Here is a 22,383-nt window from a genome sequence, read left to right on the forward strand (position 1 = left end):
TTTTTACTTGCTTAACTTGTGGAGGGTGTATCCTGTAGCAAAGCCGTAACTTTTTTCGTGAAAGCACGTTTCAGTCAATAAGTCTTAAAAAAACGTGTAAAGATATTGACAATAAGCTAATTCATCTGCAGCAAAGTTTTATAAATGAGGGTTTCTCCTTTTTAGACAATAAGCTACGCAAACCCAGGAAGACATGGAATCGTTTAAATCAAGTATCATTACATCTTCCTTTCTTAAAGAGAAGTAAGGCAGTACTTATAAGCTTACATATTTATATATAGACATACATATATATATATATATATATCTATATCCGAAGCCGTGCAAGCACACTGTTTTGAGAATGCAATGTATAGTTGTACAGAAGAAAAGCAATCTTGCCTCAAATGAATGGCAACCTTTTGTAGGTCTATGAAGTTAATTTAAACTTTAGGTTTACGCGGTGCTTTCTTTCCGAAGTACCTGCACTCATGAATATGTCTGTATGTGTCAGTCGGTCAAATCCACGCGCTTCGCACCGGCGAAGTACCGCTTTTAAATTTTTATTAAGAAGAAAATAAAACGTTTTTAAATTGAGGGAAAATATACTAATAACAGTTTGTTAAGGATCAGTTTTTTTGTGAAGCTGCCTTTACTCGAGTGATCACTTCGAGCTGACTTGGTGGCCAAGTGTAAGCGTTACCTGGAAGTAAGCACCCATACAATCAGATTGTGAATCAGACTACGAATGCCGTGAATGTAATTACACACTCACTGCACTTGCTTACGGTAATGGAACCTCAGACGTCAGGGCTACAGGGGCTTAGCAGCGGTGAAGTATTGTTTTTAAATTTAAATTAAGAACAAAAGAAAAGCTCAGAGGTTCGATTCCCGAAAGGGAGTGAAGTGAGTGTCCGGCTACCTACCAGGTAAAGCTTATGGTCGGACAGCAAGTGACGTAACATCAGCCACGGTGCCTTCAGTTGTGAGAAGCAGATCATAGAATGATTGAAAATAGTTTTGCATTTACCTTTTTAGTAAAAGGCGAGCTTTTAAGCCTGAGAAATCACCCCGTAAATGCACACGTTTAATTGCACATGTGTTAATATGTATGGTTACACAGTATTAAAAGACAGTGAAGAACGTGATTTACCTTTGTTCCCGCGTTTCATAAAAGGCGAGCTTTTAAGCCTGAGAAATCACCCCGTAAATGCACACGTTTAATTGCACGTGTTAATATGTATGCTTACACAGTATTAAAAGACACTCAAAAATTAACGTCATTTACCATCAGCCACGGTGCCTTCAGTTGTGAGAAGCAGATCATAGAATGATTGAAAATAGTTTTGCATTTACCTTTTTAGTAAAAGGCGAGCTTTTAAGCCTGAGAAATCACCGCGTAAATGCACACGTTTAATTGGACATGTGTTAATATGTATGGTTACACAGTATTAAAAGACAGTGAACAACGTCAGTTACCTTTGTTCCCGCGTTTGATAAAAGGTGAGCTTTTAAGCCTGAGAAATCACCCCATAAATGCACACGTTTAATTGCACATGTGTTAATATGTATGCTTACACAGTATTAAAAGACAGTCAAAAATTAACGTCATTTACCTTCGTTCCCGCGTGTGACTTGTGCTGTAAATCTCTTCCTTGTTTTTAGTTCACGTGATTACGTAGGAGGCGTGATGACACGATACGTGACTCCGCCTCCTCCATTACAGTGTATGGACAAAAAATATGTTCCAGTTATGACCATTACGCTTTGAATTTCGAAATGAAACCTGCCTAACTTTTGTAAGTAAGCTGTAAGGAATGAGCCTGCCAAATTTCAGCCTTCCACCTACACGGGAAGTTGGAGAATTAGTGATGAGTCAGTCAGTGAGTGAGTGAGTGAGTCAGTCAGTGAGGACTTTGCCTTTTATTATTATATATATATATATATATATATATATATATATATATATATATTCACGGCATTCGTAGTCTGTGTCACAATCTGATCGTCCGAGGTTCGATTCCCGAGAGGGAGTGCAGTGGAGTGTGTACGCCTGATGAGCCCAGAATGAGGGCGAAACACGTGTCGCGTACTCTTTGCATTTATTTGACAGTAAACTATTTCAACCATATATATATATATATATATATATATATATATATATATATATATATATATATATATATACATATACACATATATTATATATACATATACACATATATTATATAGCAAAATACCCGCGCTTCAAAGCGGAGAAGTAGTGTGTTAAAGAGGTTATGAAAAAGTAAAGGAAACATTTTAAAAATAACGTAACATGATTGTCAATGTAATTGTGTTGTCATTGTTATGAGTGTTGCTGTCATATATATATACATATACATATACACATATATTATATATATATATACATATACACATATTATATATATATATATATATATATATATAAATATATATATATATATACATACACACATATACACATATATTATATATATATATATATATACACACACACATATACACATATATTATATATATATATATATATATATATATATATATATACACACATATACAGATATATCATATATATATACATATATTATATATACATATACACATATATTTTATATATATATATATATATATATATATACATACATACATACATACATATACACACATACATGCACTTACAATAACATAGAAATCAATATAAACAACATTAACATCATTATCATATGAGAATATGAAGTAATATGAAGTAAAATTGTGAATTTCCCATTGGGATTAATAAAGTATCTATCTATCTATCTATCTATCTAATATATAAGAAGCACATTTCATATAAATATAAATTATTAAACAGTAAAATCTTCTTCTATAATTTGCTACCGTGGCTATTCGTGTACTTATCCCAAACCATCATCTTTGAATGTTGCAAGACTTTCGCCTTGTATGTAGATCGGGGTAATTACATTCATTGCATTCCTAGTCTGAATCACAATCTGATTGTATGGGTGGTTACCTGGCAGGTAACGCTTATGCTTGGTCATCAAGTCGTCTAACATCCGCTACGTGCCCTTTTTTAATTGCGAGAAGCAGATATATATAGCCAAATTCTCGCGCTTCGTTGCGGCAAAGTACTGCTTTTAATTTTTTATTAAGAAGAAAAGAAAACCTTTTTTAACGGATTGAAAATATACCAATAACAATTTGTTAAGGATCTGTTTTTTTGTGAAGCTCCCTTTTCACAGCTGTCGCGCTACGGCGTGTGTTTCGTTTATTTGACAGTATGTAGATCGTGGTAATTACATTCATGGCATTCGTTTTCTGAATCACAATCTTATTGTATGGGTGGTTACCTGCCAGGTCACGCTTGTGGTTTGTCAGCAAGTCGCCTTACGTCCGCCACGTGCCCTCTTTCTGTTCCCAGAAGCAGATCATAGAATGGTTTTAATAGTTTACTTTCAAATAATGCAAAGAGTATGCGACATGTGTTTCTCCCTAATTCTGGGCTCATCAGGCGTACACACTCACTGCATCCCCTCTCGGGAATCGAATCTCTATCGTCAGCGCCAGAGGTGAAGCCCCTAACGTTGCACTACGGCGTGTGGTTCGTTTATACCTCGTGTCTTCTCATTAAACTTTTATCTCGCGAATATATTATTGCAATCCGCAGTGGTAGCGTTTCTATAAACTTAATTTAAACTTACGTTTTACACCGTGCTTTTTTCCCTTATGAAGATGCTTGTATGCTTCACTCGCTCGCTTCTTATTGTTTCGCTCCCTTCTCAATTGTTTAATGAATTTTTTGTTCTTCACGGTTAGCGGCTCTTCCTTCATTTCTCCCTACTGCGTTCTTTTATCTCGCAAATATGTTATTGCAATCCGCAGCGGGAGTGTTTCTATAAACTTAATTTAAACTTACGTTTTACACCGTACTTTGTTTCCCTTATGAAGATGCTTGTATGGTTCACTCGCTCACTTCTTATTGTTTCGCTCCCTTCTCAATTGTTTAAAGAATTTTTTGTTCTTCGCTGTTTGCGGCGCCAGAGTTGAAGCCCCTAACGTTGCGGTCAGCAAGTCGGCTAACATCCGCCATGTGCCGTCTTTCAGTTGCGAGAAGCAGATCATAGAATGGTTTTAATAGTTTACTTTCAAATAATGCAAAGAGTATGCGACACATGTTTCTCCCTAATTCTGGACTCATCAGGCGTACACACTCACTGCATCCGCTCTCGGGAATCGAATCTTGAACGTCAGCGCCAGAGGTGAAGCCCCTAACGTTGCGCTATGGCGTGTGGTTCATTTATACCTCGTGTCTTCTCATTAAACTTTTATCTCGCGAATATGTCATTGCAATCCGCAGCGGGAGCGTTTCTATAAACTTAATTTAAACTTACATTTTACACCGTGCTTTTTTCTCTTATGAAGATGCTTGTATGCTTCACTCGCTTGCTTCTTATTGTTTCGCTCCCTTCTCAATTTTTTGTTCTTCGCGGTTAGGTGCTCTTCCTTCATTTCTCCCTACTGCGTTCTTTTATCTCGCGAATATGTTATTGCAATCCGCAGCGGGAGCGTTTCTATAAACTTAATTTAAACTTACGTTTTACACCGTGCTTTGTTTCCCTTATGAAGATGCTTGTATGCTTTACTCGCTCGCTTCTTATTGTTTCGCTCCCTTCTCAATTGTTTAATGAATTTTTTGTTTTTTGCTGTTTGTGGCTCCTCCTTCATTTCTCCCTACTGCGTTCACAGTCTTTTCACGTGATTACGTGGGAGGCGTGATGACGTGACACTCAACTCCTCCTCCCACGGCCATCGAGCTGCCGTCCATTACAGTATATTGTGAAAAAAGAGGTTCCAGTTATGACCATTACGCGTTGAATTTCGAAATGAAACCTGCCTAACTTTTGTAAGTAAGCTGTAAGGAATCAGCCTGCCAAATTTCGGCCTTCCACCTACACGGGAAGTTGCAGAATTAGTGATGAGTCAGTCAGTCAGTCAGTCAGTCAGTCAGTCAGTCAGTCAGTGAGTCAGTGAGGGCTTTGCCTTTTATTAATTAGTATAGATATATTGTCAGACACGAGCAACTAGGGGGCAGCTAAAGGACCCGACGAGCCACGCAAAACCGCAAGACAGGGGACTGGGACAGTGTGCTAATCGCTCTCTCTTTATTTCAACAGGAAAGACAAGCAACAAAAGCACAAGGTACCTTGAGTTCGTTTTTCCAAAGTCCTATCCAGACGTTCCGGGTTCTTTAGTCACCTCCGGTCCCTTACAGATGATGTCACCTCCATCCCAAGATCCTTTGCGTCACCTTTTCCCAGCATTCCTACTTCTGTTCCTATCTCATAAATATGTCCGTGTTTCCTCCATTGGTTGTCACTTGTGTATCTCATAAACTGACTATTAGTTTGCTTTTCTGACTGTGCTGTACAGTATACAGGGACAGAAACCCCAATTCTTAAACATTGCCTCTGTGTTTTCTTCACAATATATATATATATATATAGTAAAACATACACATACTTACATATATATAGAGCAAACTTCTTCTTCTTTGTCTTCTGTCGGCTGCTCCCGTAAGGGGTTGCCACAGCGGATCATCTTCTTCCATATCTTCCTGTCCTCTGCATCTTGTTCTGTTACACCCACCACCTGCATGTCCTCTCTCACCGTATTTATAAACCTTCTCTTAGGCCTTCCCCTTTCCCTCTTCCCTGGCAGCTATATCCTTAGCATCCTTCTCCCAATATACCCAGCATCTCTCCTCTGCACATGTCCAAACCAATGCAATCTCGTCTCTCTGACTTTATCTCCCAACCGTCCCACCTGAGCTGACCCTCTAATGTACTCATTTCTAATTCTGTCCATCCTCGTCACACCCAATGCAAATCTTAGCATCTTTAACTCTGCCACCTCCAGCTCTGTCTCCTGCTTTCTGGTCAGTGCCACCGCCTCCAACCCATATAACATAGCTGGTCTCACTACCGTCCTGTAGACCTTCCCTTTCACTCTTGCTGATACCCGTCTGTCACAAATTACTCTTTACACTCATCACCACCCATTCCACCCTGCCTGCACTCTCTTTTTCACCTCTCTTCCACAATCCCCATTTCTCTGTACTGTTGATCCCAAGTATTTAAACTCATCCACCTCTGCCACCTCTACTCCTTGCATCCTCACAATTCCACTAACCTCCCTCTCATTTACACACATATATTCTGTCTTGTTCCTACTGACCTTCATTCCTCTCCTCTCTAAAGCATATCTCCATCTCTGCAGGATCTCCTCAACCTGCTTCCTACTATCGCTACAGATCAGAATGTCATCAGCAAACATCATAGTCCACGGGGACTCCTGTCTAATCTCGTCTGTCAACCTATCCATCACCACTGCAAATTAGGATGGGCTCAGAGCCGATCCCTGATGTAATCCCACCTCTACTTTGAATGCATCCGTCACTCCTACCGCAGACCTCACCACTGTCACACTTCCCTCGTACATATCCTGTACAACTCTTACATACTTCTCTGCCACTCCCGACTTCTTCAATACCACAGCTCCTTTCGAGGAACCCTGTCATATGCTTTCTCCAGGTCCACAAAGACTAAATGCAAGTCCTTCTGGCCTTCTCTATATACTTCTCAATCAACATCCTTAAAGGAAACATTGTATCTGTGGTGCTCTTTCTTGGTAAGAAACCATACTGCTGCTCACTAATCATCACCTCACTTCTTAACCTAGTTTCCACTACTCTTTCCCATAACTTTATGCCGTGGCTCATCAATTTTATCCCCCTGTAGTCACTATAGCTCTGCACATCCCCCTTATTCTTAATTATAGGCACCTGTACACTTCTTCTGCATTCTTCAGGCATCCTCTCACTTTCCAAGATTCCATTAAACAATCTGGTTAAAAACTCCACTGCCACCTCTCCCAAACACCTCCATGCTTCCACATATATGTCATCTGAAACAACAGCCTTTCCATTTTTCTTCTTTTTCATAGCTGTCCTTACTCCCTCCTTGCTAATCCATTGCACTTCCTGATTCACTATCTCCACATCATCCAACCTTCTTTTTCTCTCGTTCTCTTCATTCATCAACCTCTCAAAGTACTCTTTCCATCTGCTCAACACACTCTGCTCGCTTGTGAGTATGTTTCCATCTTTATCCTTTATCACCCTAACCTGCTGCACATCTTTCCCAGCTCGGTCCCTCTGTCCAGCCAACCGGTACAGGTCCTTTTCTCCCTCCATAGTGTCCAACCTTTCATTCAACTCATCATATGCCTTTTCTTTAACATTCACCACCTCTCTTTTCACCTTGCCCTTTATCTCCTTGTACTCCTGTCTACTTTCTGCATCTCTCTGAGTATCCCACTTCTTTTTTGCCATCCTCTTCCCCTGTATATTCTCCTGTACTTCCACATTCCACCACCAGGTTTCCTTTTCCTCCTTCCTCTATCCAGATGTCACGCCAAGCACCCTTCTTGCTGTCACCCTTACTACATCTGCTGTAGTTTCCCAACTGTCTGGTAATTCTTCACTACCACCCAGTGCCTGTCTCACCTCCTCCCTAAACTCAACCTTGCAGTCTTCCTCTTTCAATTTACACCATTTGATCCTTGGCTCTGCTCTCACTCTCTTCCTCTTCTTGATCTCCAATGTCATCCTACAGACCACCACCCTATGCTGCTTAACTACACTTTCCCCTGCCACCACTTTGCAATCTTCAATCTCCTTCAGATTGACTCGTCTGCATAGGATGTAATCTACCTGTGTACATCTTCCTCCACTCTTGTACGTAACCCTATTGTCCTCCCTCTTCTTAAAATACGTATTAACCACAGTCATGTCCATCCTTTTGGCAAAATCTACTATCATCTGACCTCCTTCATTCCTCTCCTTGAAACCATACCTACCCATCACCTCCTCGTCTCCACTGTTCCCTTCACCAACATGTCCATGGAAATCCGCTCCAATCACCACTTTCTGTCCCTTGGGTACATTGTTCATCACTTCATCCAACTCACTCCAAATATCTTCTTTCTCATCCATCACACACCCTACTTGTTGGGCATATGCACTAACAACATTCATCATTACACCTCCAATTTCCAGCTTCATAATCATTACTCTGTCTGACACTCTTTTCACCTCCAAAACACTCTTGACATACTGTTCCTTCAGAATAACCCCTACCCCATTTCTCCTCTCATCCACACCATGATAGAACAATTTGAATCCACCTCTGATCCACCTGGCCTTACTCCCCTTCCATTTAGTCTGTTGTACGCATAATATATCAATCTTCCTTCTCTCCATCATATCTGCTAACTCTCTCCCCTTACCAGTAATGCTGCCAACATTCAAAGTTCCTACCCTCAGTTCCACTCTGTTTACCAGCCAGGGCTGTTTTGTACTTTGACTGTATACAGTATGGCTCTGAATAAGCCAATGTGAATATAAAAAATGGGGAGAAATGTATAGCGTTCCAAGTATCAAATTTAATAAGGCACTGAAGTAGACTTCCTCTACACTTTATTTCACTAGAGGTCCTTAGTTCAGGATTATTGGCCTGGTGGCCAAATCTTTAAACTATAGAATGAAGACAATGGGTCATTCTGAAGTCACCAGTGGCCTCATTGTGAAAAAGGAGACAGTAATCCACTTGTGATTTGTACTCTAATTCAGCTAGAATAAAAGTGAATAAATTCAGAATAATCCAGTGCCAAAATGTCAGTCCTTTGGACAAAGCAGCTTTGAGAATGACATGAATTTTGCTAGTCCAAAGTAACAATACGCATAAAATAATAAAATAAACTGAACTGATAGAATCAGTTTTGTTGCATCCTGACACAATCCTTCTCCAGTTCTGTCAGAACTTTCTTATTACCATTTCTGCTTCATTGCCTTTTGGAGCTATGGGGCTTTGAAACAAGTTCAAGTCAAGACAGCACACTGTTATGTGAAACCAATTCAATTATGAAAAACACACAACTTCAGGTTTATCAACAAAGTGGTTCTGCCACTGACAACAAGATATCATTTTAACATATAACAATAGATAGTGCTATGTTTCAGGATGATATACCAAACATTTTAAATATCTTTTTTAAAAATACACTAAAACGCTTAAAATTTAGTTTAAATTAAGACAAACCATGCCATACCATTTTCTAAATCCACGTAATCCTGAGCAGGGTGTTAGGATCTAGAGTCTATTCCAGCAAGCACAGGGCACCAGTCCATCACAGGGTTAACACACACGCGCGCACACAGACACACACACGCACTACAGGGCCAATGTTGTGTCTTCAATCCACCTAACCTGTATGTCATGTTTTAGTGAAGTATAATACTGCATTAATACACAGACAAACATTGAAAAAAATAGTTTGATTATTTCAAGTGGTTTTTGTATATTTTTGGGCGCTGAACTCAAAAGTTCAAACTATTTTTTCCATCATGTGCCATTTTTCACAAAACACATTTTTTAGCTGTCAATATTAGTTTTTTTTTGGTTTTGTATTAATTAATTAAATATAATTTTTTTGTTGCCCATACCTACATCTCAGAATGCCTATTTCTTTAGGTACCAAATCACAGTCTTAGATCTACAAATTCTGTTTTGCTCATTATTGCAAGATCAAAGCATAAAAGAACTGGTGAGGCAACTTTCTGTTCTTATGCTTCTAAGATTTGGAATACTTTACCAATAGAAATGCGTAGGCTAAGTATATGGAACATTTCAAAAAACATCTAAAAACCCTTTTTTAATCTAGCTTTCCAGTAATTATATCATAATGTAGTCATCTAGTTTAGTCTAATCAAGTTTAAATCTAATGCAGACAAGTTTAACTGCTTGATGCGTTAATAAGTATCCAGCATTAATCCATTGCTTTTTTATGTTTTTTTTTTTGTCTCCTATCCTGTGTAGTGGCTCTCTATGCAACCTACACAAGTGCTCTATTCTGGAGTCACCTGGGGCAATGGAAGAAATGAGGAGGACTTGGGAACCTTATTATCGACTGTGCCAACTGTATCAACTGTGCCCAATGGAGGGTGGGTGACCAGCTGGCCTAGATCATTCTGACTTTCATGATGCAGAAACTCATTATCACCAGACCAAACTATTTGATTTGCTTGTTTCCATCTTCTGACTGTGATCTTCCAGAGGTTTATTTTTCTTCCATGGCCCATTGCAGGAGTTTTTTGTTTTCCTCTTCTCCGTGTCTGCCATTCAAACAACTACTTTCAGGAATCAAGAACTTCATCTACATCCTAAATCAATGGAAACCGCTTTGGACTAATTTATTAGCTTCTGTATTTTTTCATTAACTTTACTAACATCAAACTGTTTCTACTCAATGGGTTGCCATGTACATATGCCTACGTAAAATGTAGATATATACACTATACATTTATTTCTATATATATTAATTAGATCTGGATGTTCTATTGTTAGCCTTAATGTATGGATATTTTAATTAGAAAACCTTTATCTAATTAGAGAGAAGGTTTATTTTGCACTTTAGTGCTTAAATTTTGCTTAACAATACCTGGTTGATTTTGTATTTAGTATACTTAACATTTATTAGAAATTGTCTTCTTATATAATACGCTACCATGGCTGTTCATTTGTCTGTCCAGGATTTTAAATCACCTGTAGTTCGCAAACCGTTTGACCTATTGGCCTGAAATTTGGTACACATATACTACATGAAGTCTACTATCTACTTTCGGGGTGATGATCGATCTCCAATGTTATTCCTCTTTTTATTTTTATTTTATTCTATTGTAGAATCAACTCTTGGCAGCGGCCAGCAGGGCGGCCGTTCAGTGCAAGCATACAGGCGCTGTTCTCATCCCTACCACCTTAAGTGCCAGCTTAAGTGAAAAATTAAAGAAAACGTACTAAGTAATTGCAACACAAACACTGACTTAATCGGTTTTAACGCAAAAAGATGATGAGGAAAGAAGAGAAGAAGCGGGCCGCTAGGGTGGAGAAAAGAAGAGCTGCTCAGGAAGCAGCAAACGCATCAACCTCTGAGCAAACTAATGCTAAACATACAGAGAAAGAGGATGAAAACTAGGAATGCTCAAGTCAAGTGTATTCACTGCATGTTATCATGCAGTTTGCCATTACTGGTCATAGTATTAATTAATGTTACCAATCCAAGTAAATTTGGTATATATTTGTTTTTATTGATTAATTTGTATAAAGCACCTTCAGTTACATGTAAATGTATGATAAGGTGCTATATAATTAAAGTTATTATTATTATTTTCTAAAAATAAAATCTACAGTATGTTTAAAGCAAAAGTTATTTTATTCCATAATAAGGACAGAATGTAGCTGGAATTGAACATGGTGTTGAGCAGTCAGCAGTTATTAACTACAATGAACACCATTGGGTCATATGTAGGGATCAGAAAGTTCTGCGTATCTCACCAGATCAGCAGTCAGGGCATATGACATTCCCAGGTTTTCTCAGTGAGCTGGACAGCAGAGCCAAGAATTAACATTAGGTTCAGTAGAAATGGTCAGCTAGAAACAAAGCTTGGTGCCAAAGACATCATCAGACTTAGCTTGGTGGATTCAAATAAAATGATGCTACTACCATTTCATATTTGGTTTGGTTTAATGAAGCAGTTTGCCAAAGCCCTATCAAAAGATGGAGCCTGTTTTATATATACTTGTGCCTTATGTTTCCAGGTTTGTCTGAGACTAAATTAAAAGAGGGTGTTTTTGCAAGACCTGATATTAAAAAACTGATTTCTGATGCAGAATTTGATAAATGACATTGAATGAGAGGTGTGGATATCATTGAAATAAGTCATTTGTAAGTTTTTAGATAACAATAAAGATCCAAACTATGAAGAAATGATTAAAAATGTACTAGTTAAGTTGGGTTGCAACATAAGTTTTTCTTTTTGGATTTGCATTCGGAATTCTCCCCTGAAAATCTCGATGAGCGAAGAGTATGGTAAAACATTTCATCAAGATATCAAGGACATGGAAAGGTAGGTCCCAGAGACGTTGAGATGTCAGTGTAATGGTGGACTACTGCTAGATGACAAATGTCTCAGAAAAAGTGAACAAATGACAGGCCACCAAATGATGTTTCTGACAAAAAAACACTAAGAAGTAACAAAAACTAGAGAAGCTATATGTAAGTCAATAAATATGTATTTTTGTTTTGGTTACATTTGTTTGAAAATACTAGATTGACTAAATATTGTTGAATTGATTTAGAACAATATTATTGACATGAATTCGTGTAATTTGATAAATTTTAATGAAATTTCTTTACATTTTGTACTTACATGTGGCATGATGGAAACATTCTAATTATGTTTTTATTGTTCATTAGTTAAAAAAAACTTTACAATTAAAATTTATTAAAAGTTTACTTTTTCAGACCTGCATCACAGGTGACATAGTGGTGAGTGCAGCTTTTTCACAGCTCTAGATCTGCAGATCTCATTTTCCTTCCATATCTCAAAGTCTTAAATATTACTTTAGGTTTATTTTGCAATTCTAACTTAGCTCAACAGCGTTGGAACCTGACTGTGTGCCCCGTGAAGAACTGATGGCACATACTGGTTTGAGTTATGTTCAGACCTGGCAGTACAGGCTCTTGCTTCCCACAAACCCATCCTGGAAAAAGCACTAATAATAAAAAAGAAATGAATAAGCGAACGCAAGATAAGATCTAAATATGCTTTATGTTTATTTACCACATGAAAAATGCTTGTTTGATTCCTTACCGTAATGTTTCACAATGTTGATTTATGAAAACTTAAAACAAACCTTGATCAGCCAGTACTGTGCACTTATGCAAACTTCTTAAAGCAATCTGAAGGCAACGAAATACGTTTAAATAGCAACCGTTAATATCGTTTTCTGAATTTCCAAACTGATATTTCGCTCTGATCTGGAGCGAAGAGAAAGAATATTCTACTTTTTTTCAATTAAATTAATATGAAAATTTGATTACGCACAGGTCGGTCCAATGATAGATAGATAGATAGATAGATAGATAGATAGATAGATAGATAGATAGATAGATAGATAGATAGATAGATATGGAAGTGATACTGGAGTGTTGCTAGAGGCTCAGTTCCATTCATCTCCATCCTACAGTGTTGTTCTTTTCATTTGTATTTGATTCTTCCTAACCCGTGTCATTTTATTGCTTGGTCTTTCATGTATATTCGAATATGCTTACGTTATTTATCTATTGCACTTTGCATTAGATAAGCAGTCTTGCGGGCTTTCTTACCTTTTTTTTTGGACGACAGTAAATTGCGCACGGCCCCACCCCTTTAAGTGTAATGTGTCTTCTTGCCAGCGGGAGCTAAGGGTCTGATGTGAGACGAAGTAGCTGAGCCGAGTCGGAGGTAAGGGCTACTGCAGACAGGACCAAGCTGACCAGACTGGATTGGTAGAACTGATCGGGACTGAAGGACCCGCTTTCTACCCTCCTCTGATCTTGGGACTGGCGAACAGCCGGTTTCAGGAGCAAGATGTGCACCAAAGGCAACCATGAAACTTTGATCGAGATGAAGTCGTCTCTGGATGACGGCACTGGAGGTAAGTTTAGGTCGAGACTATGAGGGGGGTCTTTTGTCAGAAAAGGAATCAACGGCTTGTATTAAATTGCCCCAGTTTGCTCTTTATTTTTTTTCTGTTGTTTTCGTTCAATTTCAAAGTGCCGAAGTCCGAAACGGCTGGCCTCTGACCCATACTTGGTTGACGTTAGTGGGCTGGAAACGTGGAGAAGAGGACGGGGCAGATGAGCAGCCTGTGCTCTTTGTAAACCGGCGTCACGCCCCTGCGTCGCCCACACAGACTGGGCACTATAGGCAATAGCTCGGGGCTCAAATGTGGGAGAGATATAGCTGTACTCCTTAAAAGGCAGCGGGTGGTCGGTGATTAATAGCATTCCTGGAGACAGGAGGCCTCTGAGACAGTGACAAAGCCACTCGGGAGTGTTATTGCTCATACACGAGGGAAAGGGTGTCTACTATAAATCCGGAGAAATCCTACCGGGAGAAGGGGGACACGGGTAAAGATTCTAAAGTGCGCGTAATAGAACGGTACAGACGGGGCAGTAGGTATAGGGTAGTAATATTTTCCATTTTCCGTTATATTCTCGGCGAAAATTTTTACATCTAGAAAAGGACCGTTTTATTTCATTAAAATATTAAGGGTCAGTGTCACACAGGCTTTGATTGTGGCACGCTAGCCGCCGTGTTTTAAACTGGCGACGTTGGTGTTGTTATACATTGCGAGATTGACTTACAGGATCTGGGTCGCCTGTAATTGTTTACATACGTGTCTCTAGTTGGAGTATATGCAGGTAGACGGTAATTAGTGTTGTCGTTTAAATTCCAGTGGTCTAGAGCTTGATTGTTTAAACAAAGATAATCCCAAATAATACACATTCGTTTGTACCCTCACCATAGTTCTGAATACGGCTTTGCTAAATCTGTCCAGGTAGTGCGAGGCAGGGACCCCCGGTCGGAAGTCCAGTCAGTATGTGGCAGCTCTCGAGTAAATACACAACGGTCGATTTTCTTCTTTGTATGTGATGAGGCAGGCAGTTGTTTAAAGATTTGATGGGAATCAATGCCTTTAAGGGTTTGTGGAATAATGCCTCCCATTTGGTTTCTGCATTACTAAATAAGTTATGTTGTCTAGCCCAGACTGAGTGCTAACCTTAGCTACTCTGAAGAGGCAGTATATTTTGGTATTAGGTACACTGTATTAATCCCCAAATGGAAATTATCTTTTCATATTCACCCAAACATGCCATCTAGAAATGAGGTGGTGCAGTATGTGGTGCTGCCTTACTGTTCCAGATTTCTATGTGCACTCCTGCTAGAATAGTTCTTCAGAGTGATGCCATAGGGGAACCATATTTGGTTCCTAAAAGACCCATCCACAGTCTCCAGAAGGAAACTTTATTTATTTCGATCCATAACAAGTTCCATAAATTAAATAACCATGAATACATGTAGACAGATTTGTGAAATACCAATTGGTCATCATTTTAAAGGGACTCTTGCGGCATACAATACCACAGGCGATGTTCTGGTTTTCTTAATCTGTTAGTATCCGTTTAGATAGCTTATCAGACATTAAACATTTCAACTTTTCTACATATTAAGAAGCTTTTCAAAGGACAAAAAACCCACCATTATACTGTATGTAGAGAACCTTTCCCAGAATGGGATGGTGCTTTGTCGAGCAAAAGCTCAACAAGGGACTACTCAACCCAGTAAGGAAACAGAAAATGCCATTAAATAACCATTATTTTTAATAGTTGGGGATTTGCATGTTCTCCCTGTTGCTGCAGGTACAGTAATTCTGTTTTTCTCCCACATCAACAAGACATGTTAGTTTAGAGCGCAGCTCTGAACTGACCCTGTGGAAGTAAGTGGCAGTGTGTTTGTGTGTGAGTGGCAGTGTGCCCCATAATGGACTGACTCAATGCCCATGGCTTGTTTCCACCTTGTGCCCAGTGGTGCTGGGATAGGCACAGGCTCCCCTTTCCAGGGAAAATAATTAAATCCTCAAATGCCTTAAAGGCATTAAATTATTTTGTAACATTAGGAGTCCCTTAGGCACACACACCTTCTACACAGACAGGGCAAGGAGTCAAAGAGCAGGGCAGAGCGTTAAACACTGGGCTCATTTTAATATTTTACACATTGCAAGATTTTTGTGTATTCGGTTCTTTTGATTTTTTTGTATTAAATTTTGAAACCAAAACACACAAAACTGATTTTAATTTTGATAAGCAAAAGTTCTCTTTTTCTAACAGAGATGTGTTAATTACTGGTGCCCTGTCTGGGTTTGCCTTTTGTTCAGTGATGCCAAAATGGGCTTTGGCATTAAATTTCTCCAAGTTGGTTTAAAGAGGCTGGGAAATAATAGATGGATGTGCATTGTAGCTGTATTAAGGTTTAAGACATCTAGGATGACAATACAGGACTCGGACGTGTGATGTAGCAGTTATTACATGTGATTTGAAAAGATGTTTCCTGAGAAGTAGTTGGAGGCCCCAATACCACAAACAAAGCTCTATAGGTTTGTGTAAAAAGTAATTTCATTTGACATTTGCCCTGTCTATATGTTAGCCATAACTGACATTAAATGCCCCCCATCTTTAGATTCTGTAAATGGCTGGGATGGTGTCTGTGTAGGAGTTGCATGTTCTCCCAGTGTTAACTCTGCCTGTCTTCCAGAAGAACAAAGCCATGCTGCTAAATGAACTGGTGACACCGTATTGACCCAGAATGAGTTAGCTTAAGTTTTTAACATTTTTGTTAGTGATAATATCTATGAATATTTATATATTGTAGCATCTTCCATAATAAAATAAACCCACCTGCTTTATATATGCAGTGCATCTGCATCAAGTTATTGGTGGGCATAGAAATAGCACCTTTGTGCTTCACATTTTAATAATTTTAATGTTAGAGCTTATAAATAGTGTTTACTAGTATGGATCCACATCATGCACAGTGTAAGAATTTCTTAGCCATTTTACCAGTTTGTTTGTTTGGAATGCAAATACCATCATGCTACAGTGGTGTGGTTTTGACATTGCTGCCTCACTGCTCTAAAGCTCTGGGCTGTATTCCTGCATGTTCTTCGTGTTTTCATGCTTATTTTCTCTGGTAATCTCGGTTCCTTTCATACTCACAAAATGTGCACATTTTATTAAGCGTTGACAAGCTTAGCTGGATGTTAATGTGCCCTGACAGCTTGTCCAGGGCTGATTCCTGACTTGTGCCAAGCGTCCAGGTTAGACTCCTGGCCCCTGTGATGATGAATTGGGTTATTGCGTTTATGTTGTATTTAACATGATGCCTACACGATTTCTCAGGTGTTGTCCCTGTTACCCTGATGACATCTCAAAATGATGGTGAATGTGATAAAATGTGTTTTTTTTTTTTCTGTACATCACGCCTTTTACTTAACTAAACTGCTTCAGGCACCCTTATCATGGAATATGAATTAAGCTTTCTAAGACATTATAAAATATTATTTCCTCTCACTGTAAGTGTTTACTAGTTTGACTCATGTTATTTTCATATGCCCTGAAGTAATATTAGAGGCACACTGAGCTAGAGTTAAACTGTTGGAAACGTCAGCGTTGGATCAAACCACTAATGTTTTGTTTGAACTGATACTTTCTAATTCTTTTATTCACCACGTGCCCAGTACATTTGTGTCTGTATTTTCACAGCTGGAGTGCTGACAAGTTAAGTGACGTTCTCAGGGTCACATGGTGAGGGAATGGAGGGGACTGAAGCAGCTGCCTTGTGCCTTAAAGTCCAGTACCGTTGCTACCAGGCCATACAGCTTCCGTTACTTAAAGATGTCCCCTTAGTCATGAACTTTCATCTGTATGTTGGCTTATGTAACAGAATAATAAAGTAGTAAATGCTTTATTGTTTTACCTGATTAAATATTACAGATTACATGTCAACAAGCTCTGCTGCTTTTAAACAATAAGATCACTTGGGCTGTTGTATCCTACAGGCTTCAGAATAATATCATAATGCGCTCAGAATGTAGATGAATAATTTATACTGTACATTTTGCTTGTCTAGAGTTCAGATATCCTTTTCGTCTAAAAGACAATGTCCTTTTTCCAGTTGATTCAACTATCTCAGCATGATTACTGTTGAAATGGCAACCTCCACATACCAGCCAGCTGTGCCAATCTTTTGAGGCAGTTGTCTTCTTTTCATTTGGTGACTGATCTGCAAACAAGACCAAATAACTGAGAAGTGTTTCATATCCTTTGAATGATTCATTTAGGTTGTGCTGTAATTACTGTACTGCACTGTGGAGTCCTACAGACACATATCAAATGTCTCATATCTTTAAATGCCCCATGTGCTCAATGGGGATCGTCAGCACTCCTACACAAATCTGTGTGACTGGATTGACTATTTTAAATTGGTTTGGTGTGTGTAAGTGTGCCCTTGGATAGACTGGCACCACCCTGGTTCATACTTGGCAATAAATGCTTCTCTGGATTTGATAGACAGGTTAGAAACTGAATATTTTTTTTTTTTGACAAAAATTGATCAAAGAGATATTTTGATGCAAAAGGAAATACAACCTCAAAGTGACAAAATTGGCATATTTAAGCACGCCAAATAGAGAAAAATCCATTATGCAAGCCTTGTTCTGTAAGCACAAACGTGCTGCTTTAGAGTTCTTACTCAAATTTTTAACAAAAATTTCATTTTGTGTGAAAGCAAACGTGGAAGCATTGTTAGTGTACATTTATTTAGGGATATAAAAAAATACGCACTAATTCAAGTCACTCGTATTTTATATTTTTATATATTTGTTTATTGCAAATGTGAGAATAAAATCAATTCTTTGTGTTTTTTATTAATTAGTTTATAAAATACTAGCTGTCCCTCGTGGCTCCACCTACGTAGCAGTGAAACAGGACAAACTTTAAAAAAGCAATAAAAAATATAAAAAAAATGTGATCCTGGCCAAGTGGAAGTTAGGTACGCTGCAATGTCAAATGTTGGCACTGTATCTGATCGTGTTCAGCTCTGACAGGAGAGTGTCCCCCACGTGGGGAGAAGAGCACATGGCCATGATATCTCTGCCAATCAGCAGCTACCCTCTAAAACACACATAGCTGTGATCTCTCTCTCAAAAACTTCAAACGTTACTCCTTGACAATCTGTAGATGATAATGTCTGTTGAACAAACAGGTATCGCTAGCTAAGTGGAGGCAAGGTACACTCCAACACATGGCGAGGGGTAGACTGACTTGAATGGAGGCTGGCGCGTGAGTGAGGAGGGCCCACCCCCCCTCCCCTTGGACTGCAGCCACTCTCTCGGATTCGTGCAAATAAATTGGTACTACAAGCGAACTATGATATTTAGCGCAATGAGAGAAGTCACAAAATCAACCAGAATGTTCAAGTAAATTATAGAAAAAAAACGATCTAAATCTGTTAAGTAGTTCTGTCATGAAAAGCGGATTTGGATTTTATATATATATATATATACATTAGAAGCTTCCAACTCTGGCACAACTTTCCGGTTGTGTTATATTTTTGGTTTCTCATCCCTTAGTAGCATATTCTATCATCTGGCTCCTTCAGAATGTGTTCTATCAGTGCCAGTGATAGTCCGTATCTTTAGGGGTTTTAACTGTTTATGTCTCATGGATACATTTTTAACATAAGAGTCCACCAATTAGATTTCATCTTCAGTCCAAGCAGGCGACCTCTTTCGACATAATCACTTCTGTTGAATTCAGTTCAGTTATTGATCTTACACAGAGCACCTCTCAGAAGACTGACACGGAGTGCATGTACAGATTGAAAAATCTAATATGGTAAGAATGGAGTGACACAGAGGTCAACACTGCTCACTCACAGCTCCAGACAATCTCTGCCCGGTTACTGACTGTATTGAGTTTGCATGTACTCACTAACACTCTTCAAGTCCCCAGAACTAAGCTCAGCAGCATGGGTGACAGGGCGTTTTCATCGGTGGCGCCGAGGCTGTGGAATGCCCTCCCTGATTACCTGAGAGCCCCACAGTCGACTGAGGCCTTTAAGCGAAACCTAAAAACTCATCTTTTTAGAAAGTCATTTTGTTAAAGTATTTTATAGACTCTTCTGTTCTTTTTTTTATTTTATTATTCTATTTTTTTACTCTGTAGCACTTTGGGATTGCTAAAATATAAAGTGCAATATAAATAAAATTTATTATTATTATTATTATTATGTTCTCCCCGTCTATGTGGCGTTTCATCCAGTAATGCCACATCACAAAGATGTGTATTTTAGGTTAATTAGCCACTACCAATTTGCATGATTGGCTGATTCACGCCTTGCAAGAAGTGCTGCTGAGATAGGCCCTGGCTGTCTTGTAAGTGAGTTAGAAAACAGAGAGGTAAACCATTAAAAATCATGTAACATGGTGATCAGGTCAGACAGCACAAGGCAGAGCATTTAAGGTGGGGTTGGTGTTCTTCTTCTGGGTTGACAGCTTTAATGGAGGGCAGAGAGGTCCCAATGATCTTTTCTGCTGTGTGCACTATTTGTTTTACGACCTTACATTCAGAGACAGTACAGTACCTAAACCAGACAGTGATGAAGCTGGTTAGGATACTCTCAAAGATGTAGAATGTGTTGGGGTATCTTTGCTTACTTTAGCCACTGAAGGAACTGGAGATGCCTTCTTGGCTATGAAGGTGGTGTTAATTGCCAGGATGCATACAAAGAAATTTGGTGTTCTTAACCAATTCCAAAGGAAAAAAGGGCAGAACCACTACAGGTATAGTCAGATACAGTGCCTATAAAATGTAGTCACCCTCTTGGAAGTTCTCCCACTTTATTGTTATATAACAGGAGTCGGCAACCTTTTAGCGGTGTTGTGCTGAGCCTATGCTACAATGTTATTCTGAGTACCGACATAATTCTACCAGTTTTGTTATATATAGTATCAAAATTGGTCTGGTTATAATGGGCTTCAAAAGTATATACTTTTGAAGTCCATTAAAATCGGATCTTATATTATTGCTCGTTCAATATTTTAAAATACACAGGATCATATGTGAAAAGAGCGTTTTGTCAATTTTTTTTATAACTACATTCGGTGGCCTTATTTTTGGTTCCAATTATTTGACTAAAATAGTAGTTTGTTTCTTAAAGCTAGAAACGGCCCTTTTTATAGCTTCACTTTTCTCATAAGAGTTTTTAAACGTGGACTGGTGTTTAGTTTGATAACGTCTTTGTACACTTGACGTACGACACTTTCGACACTGTAATTAAAATATAATGACAAGAGATTGATTTTAACGTTCCATGGCCTGCACTGAACACATGCTTTCCCTTTACATGTGAGTCGCATACGCAAAATGTAGGTGAGGGCGCGAATGCATGAGCTGTAATTCATTTTTTTTTTTACTATATTTCAATTCAGTCAGAGTGCCATTGAAGATTGTTCCGTGTGCCAAGTGCCGTAGGTAGCCAACATTGAATAAAGACTGCCAGAAGGGTTCCTACTCCGTTGGGCTCTTGAGCAAGGCCTTTAGCCTGTAAATTTCTCCAGAGATGCTGTACAATGGCCAACCCAGTGCTCTGACCCCCAAAGGTCATGCAAAAAGAAAATTTACCCTCGAGGATTAATACAGTGTACCAAATACCAAATAACAGAGGATTTAGTTTGGTTTTTTTTATATGAAAATACAGTAGCTCCCTGCTAAGTGATCTAAATTGATTACAAATATAAAATGCAAAAAATTTACTGCATTCATTAAATATCATTGTTATTTTATAATAATAAAATGTGAAAACATCCAGTGGGATGAATACTTGTTTTCTGTGTTCCAACTCGTACAACACAGAAGCCAACCACTCACTAGTCCTCTATGCTCAAGTCACGAATCTTCATTCTGGATTTAAATTCAGAGACTTTTTGAAAATTTGACAATTCTCTTTAGTCCGTTTTTGTATTCTTTTAGAGGTTGCGAGCTGGGCAAGGTAGAAATCCAATATATAAATAAAGTTTAAAATAATATTAGAAAATTAGTAGATTTTTCTCTATTATATGTTTGTGTGAATTACTAATACTGCACTTTACTGACCTAAACTTAAAAGCCATTTGTTTATGGACCTGTCACACACACTTCACATTTGATTGATCTTTTCACCAAAACACTTTGATGCGCCTTTTAAAATGAATGTCTGTTTTCAAGCCCACTTTTTCCAATTTTAATACACTGGGCTGAAACGTCTTGTGTATTTTTTCCTTTCTTTGACAAGTAATCTTTCTAAATACAAAATTAAATACAATTGCCTTTGTGCCTTCACATTTATGTCACCACATTTAGGCACCCCTGGCACATACAAGTGAGAGCAGCCGTGAGGAAAATCAAGTGGATTTTCCCTCTTGCATCACTTGAGGCGAGGTTTCCTCTCAGGTGTCCACCAAGATTAGTAAACTTGGAGTTTCTATTTTGTCCCCAGTGCCTTCTGGGTAGTCAGATGCTCCAGTTGTGATATCTTGCTGACTCACACGCTCTCAGTCAGTGTCTGCTGGCACACTGCATGCTGCGTCCTCTAGAAATCAGTTATACTAAGTGAGCTGCTGCTGGAGTGAATGTGATTCATTTGGGTTATTTTTGGAAGTTCAGAAGATCAGCATTGTGGGAACCATTCTTTAAAATACAAACAGAGCTCTATAGTTACTCTCCTTTAAGAGCTTCACTATAGAAGCTCTATAGTTGGGCTGTGTCATCCTGTCAGCCGTTTTTGCTCTGACCCTCCCCACCAGTCCTACTGCTTGGCAAGATATTTTTAGCATCATGGAGCGT

General features: G+C 38.7%; 1 protein-coding gene across 7 annotated transcripts in view; it reads left to right on the plus strand.

Annotated features, from left to right (window-relative positions):
- Positions 1-13,265: 13,265 nt before the first annotated feature.
- LOC114646174 (anoctamin-5-like) overlaps positions 13,266-22,383 on the plus strand; it is a 138,897-nt gene continuing 129,779 nt past the window's right edge. For 3 of the 7 annotated variants that reach the window (XM_028794203.2, XM_028794205.2, XM_051923132.1), the window contains exon 1: positions 13,268-13,595. In XM_028794203.2, coding sequence (XP_028650036.1) covers positions 13,529-13,595 — 67 coding nt within the window. In that variant the 5' untranslated portion in view covers positions 13,268-13,528. Of the gene's footprint in view, positions 13,596-22,383 lie in introns of all 7 variants that reach the window. The other 4 variants (XM_051923130.1, XM_028794204.2, XM_051923131.1 and 1 more) reach the window with 3 other exon arrangements.

The sequence above is a fragment of the Erpetoichthys calabaricus genome, chromosome 2, assembly GCF_900747795.2.
Source record: "Erpetoichthys calabaricus chromosome 2, fErpCal1.3, whole genome shotgun sequence".
In the NCBI taxonomy this organism is placed as follows: domain Eukaryota; kingdom Metazoa; phylum Chordata; class Cladistia; order Polypteriformes; family Polypteridae; genus Erpetoichthys; species Erpetoichthys calabaricus.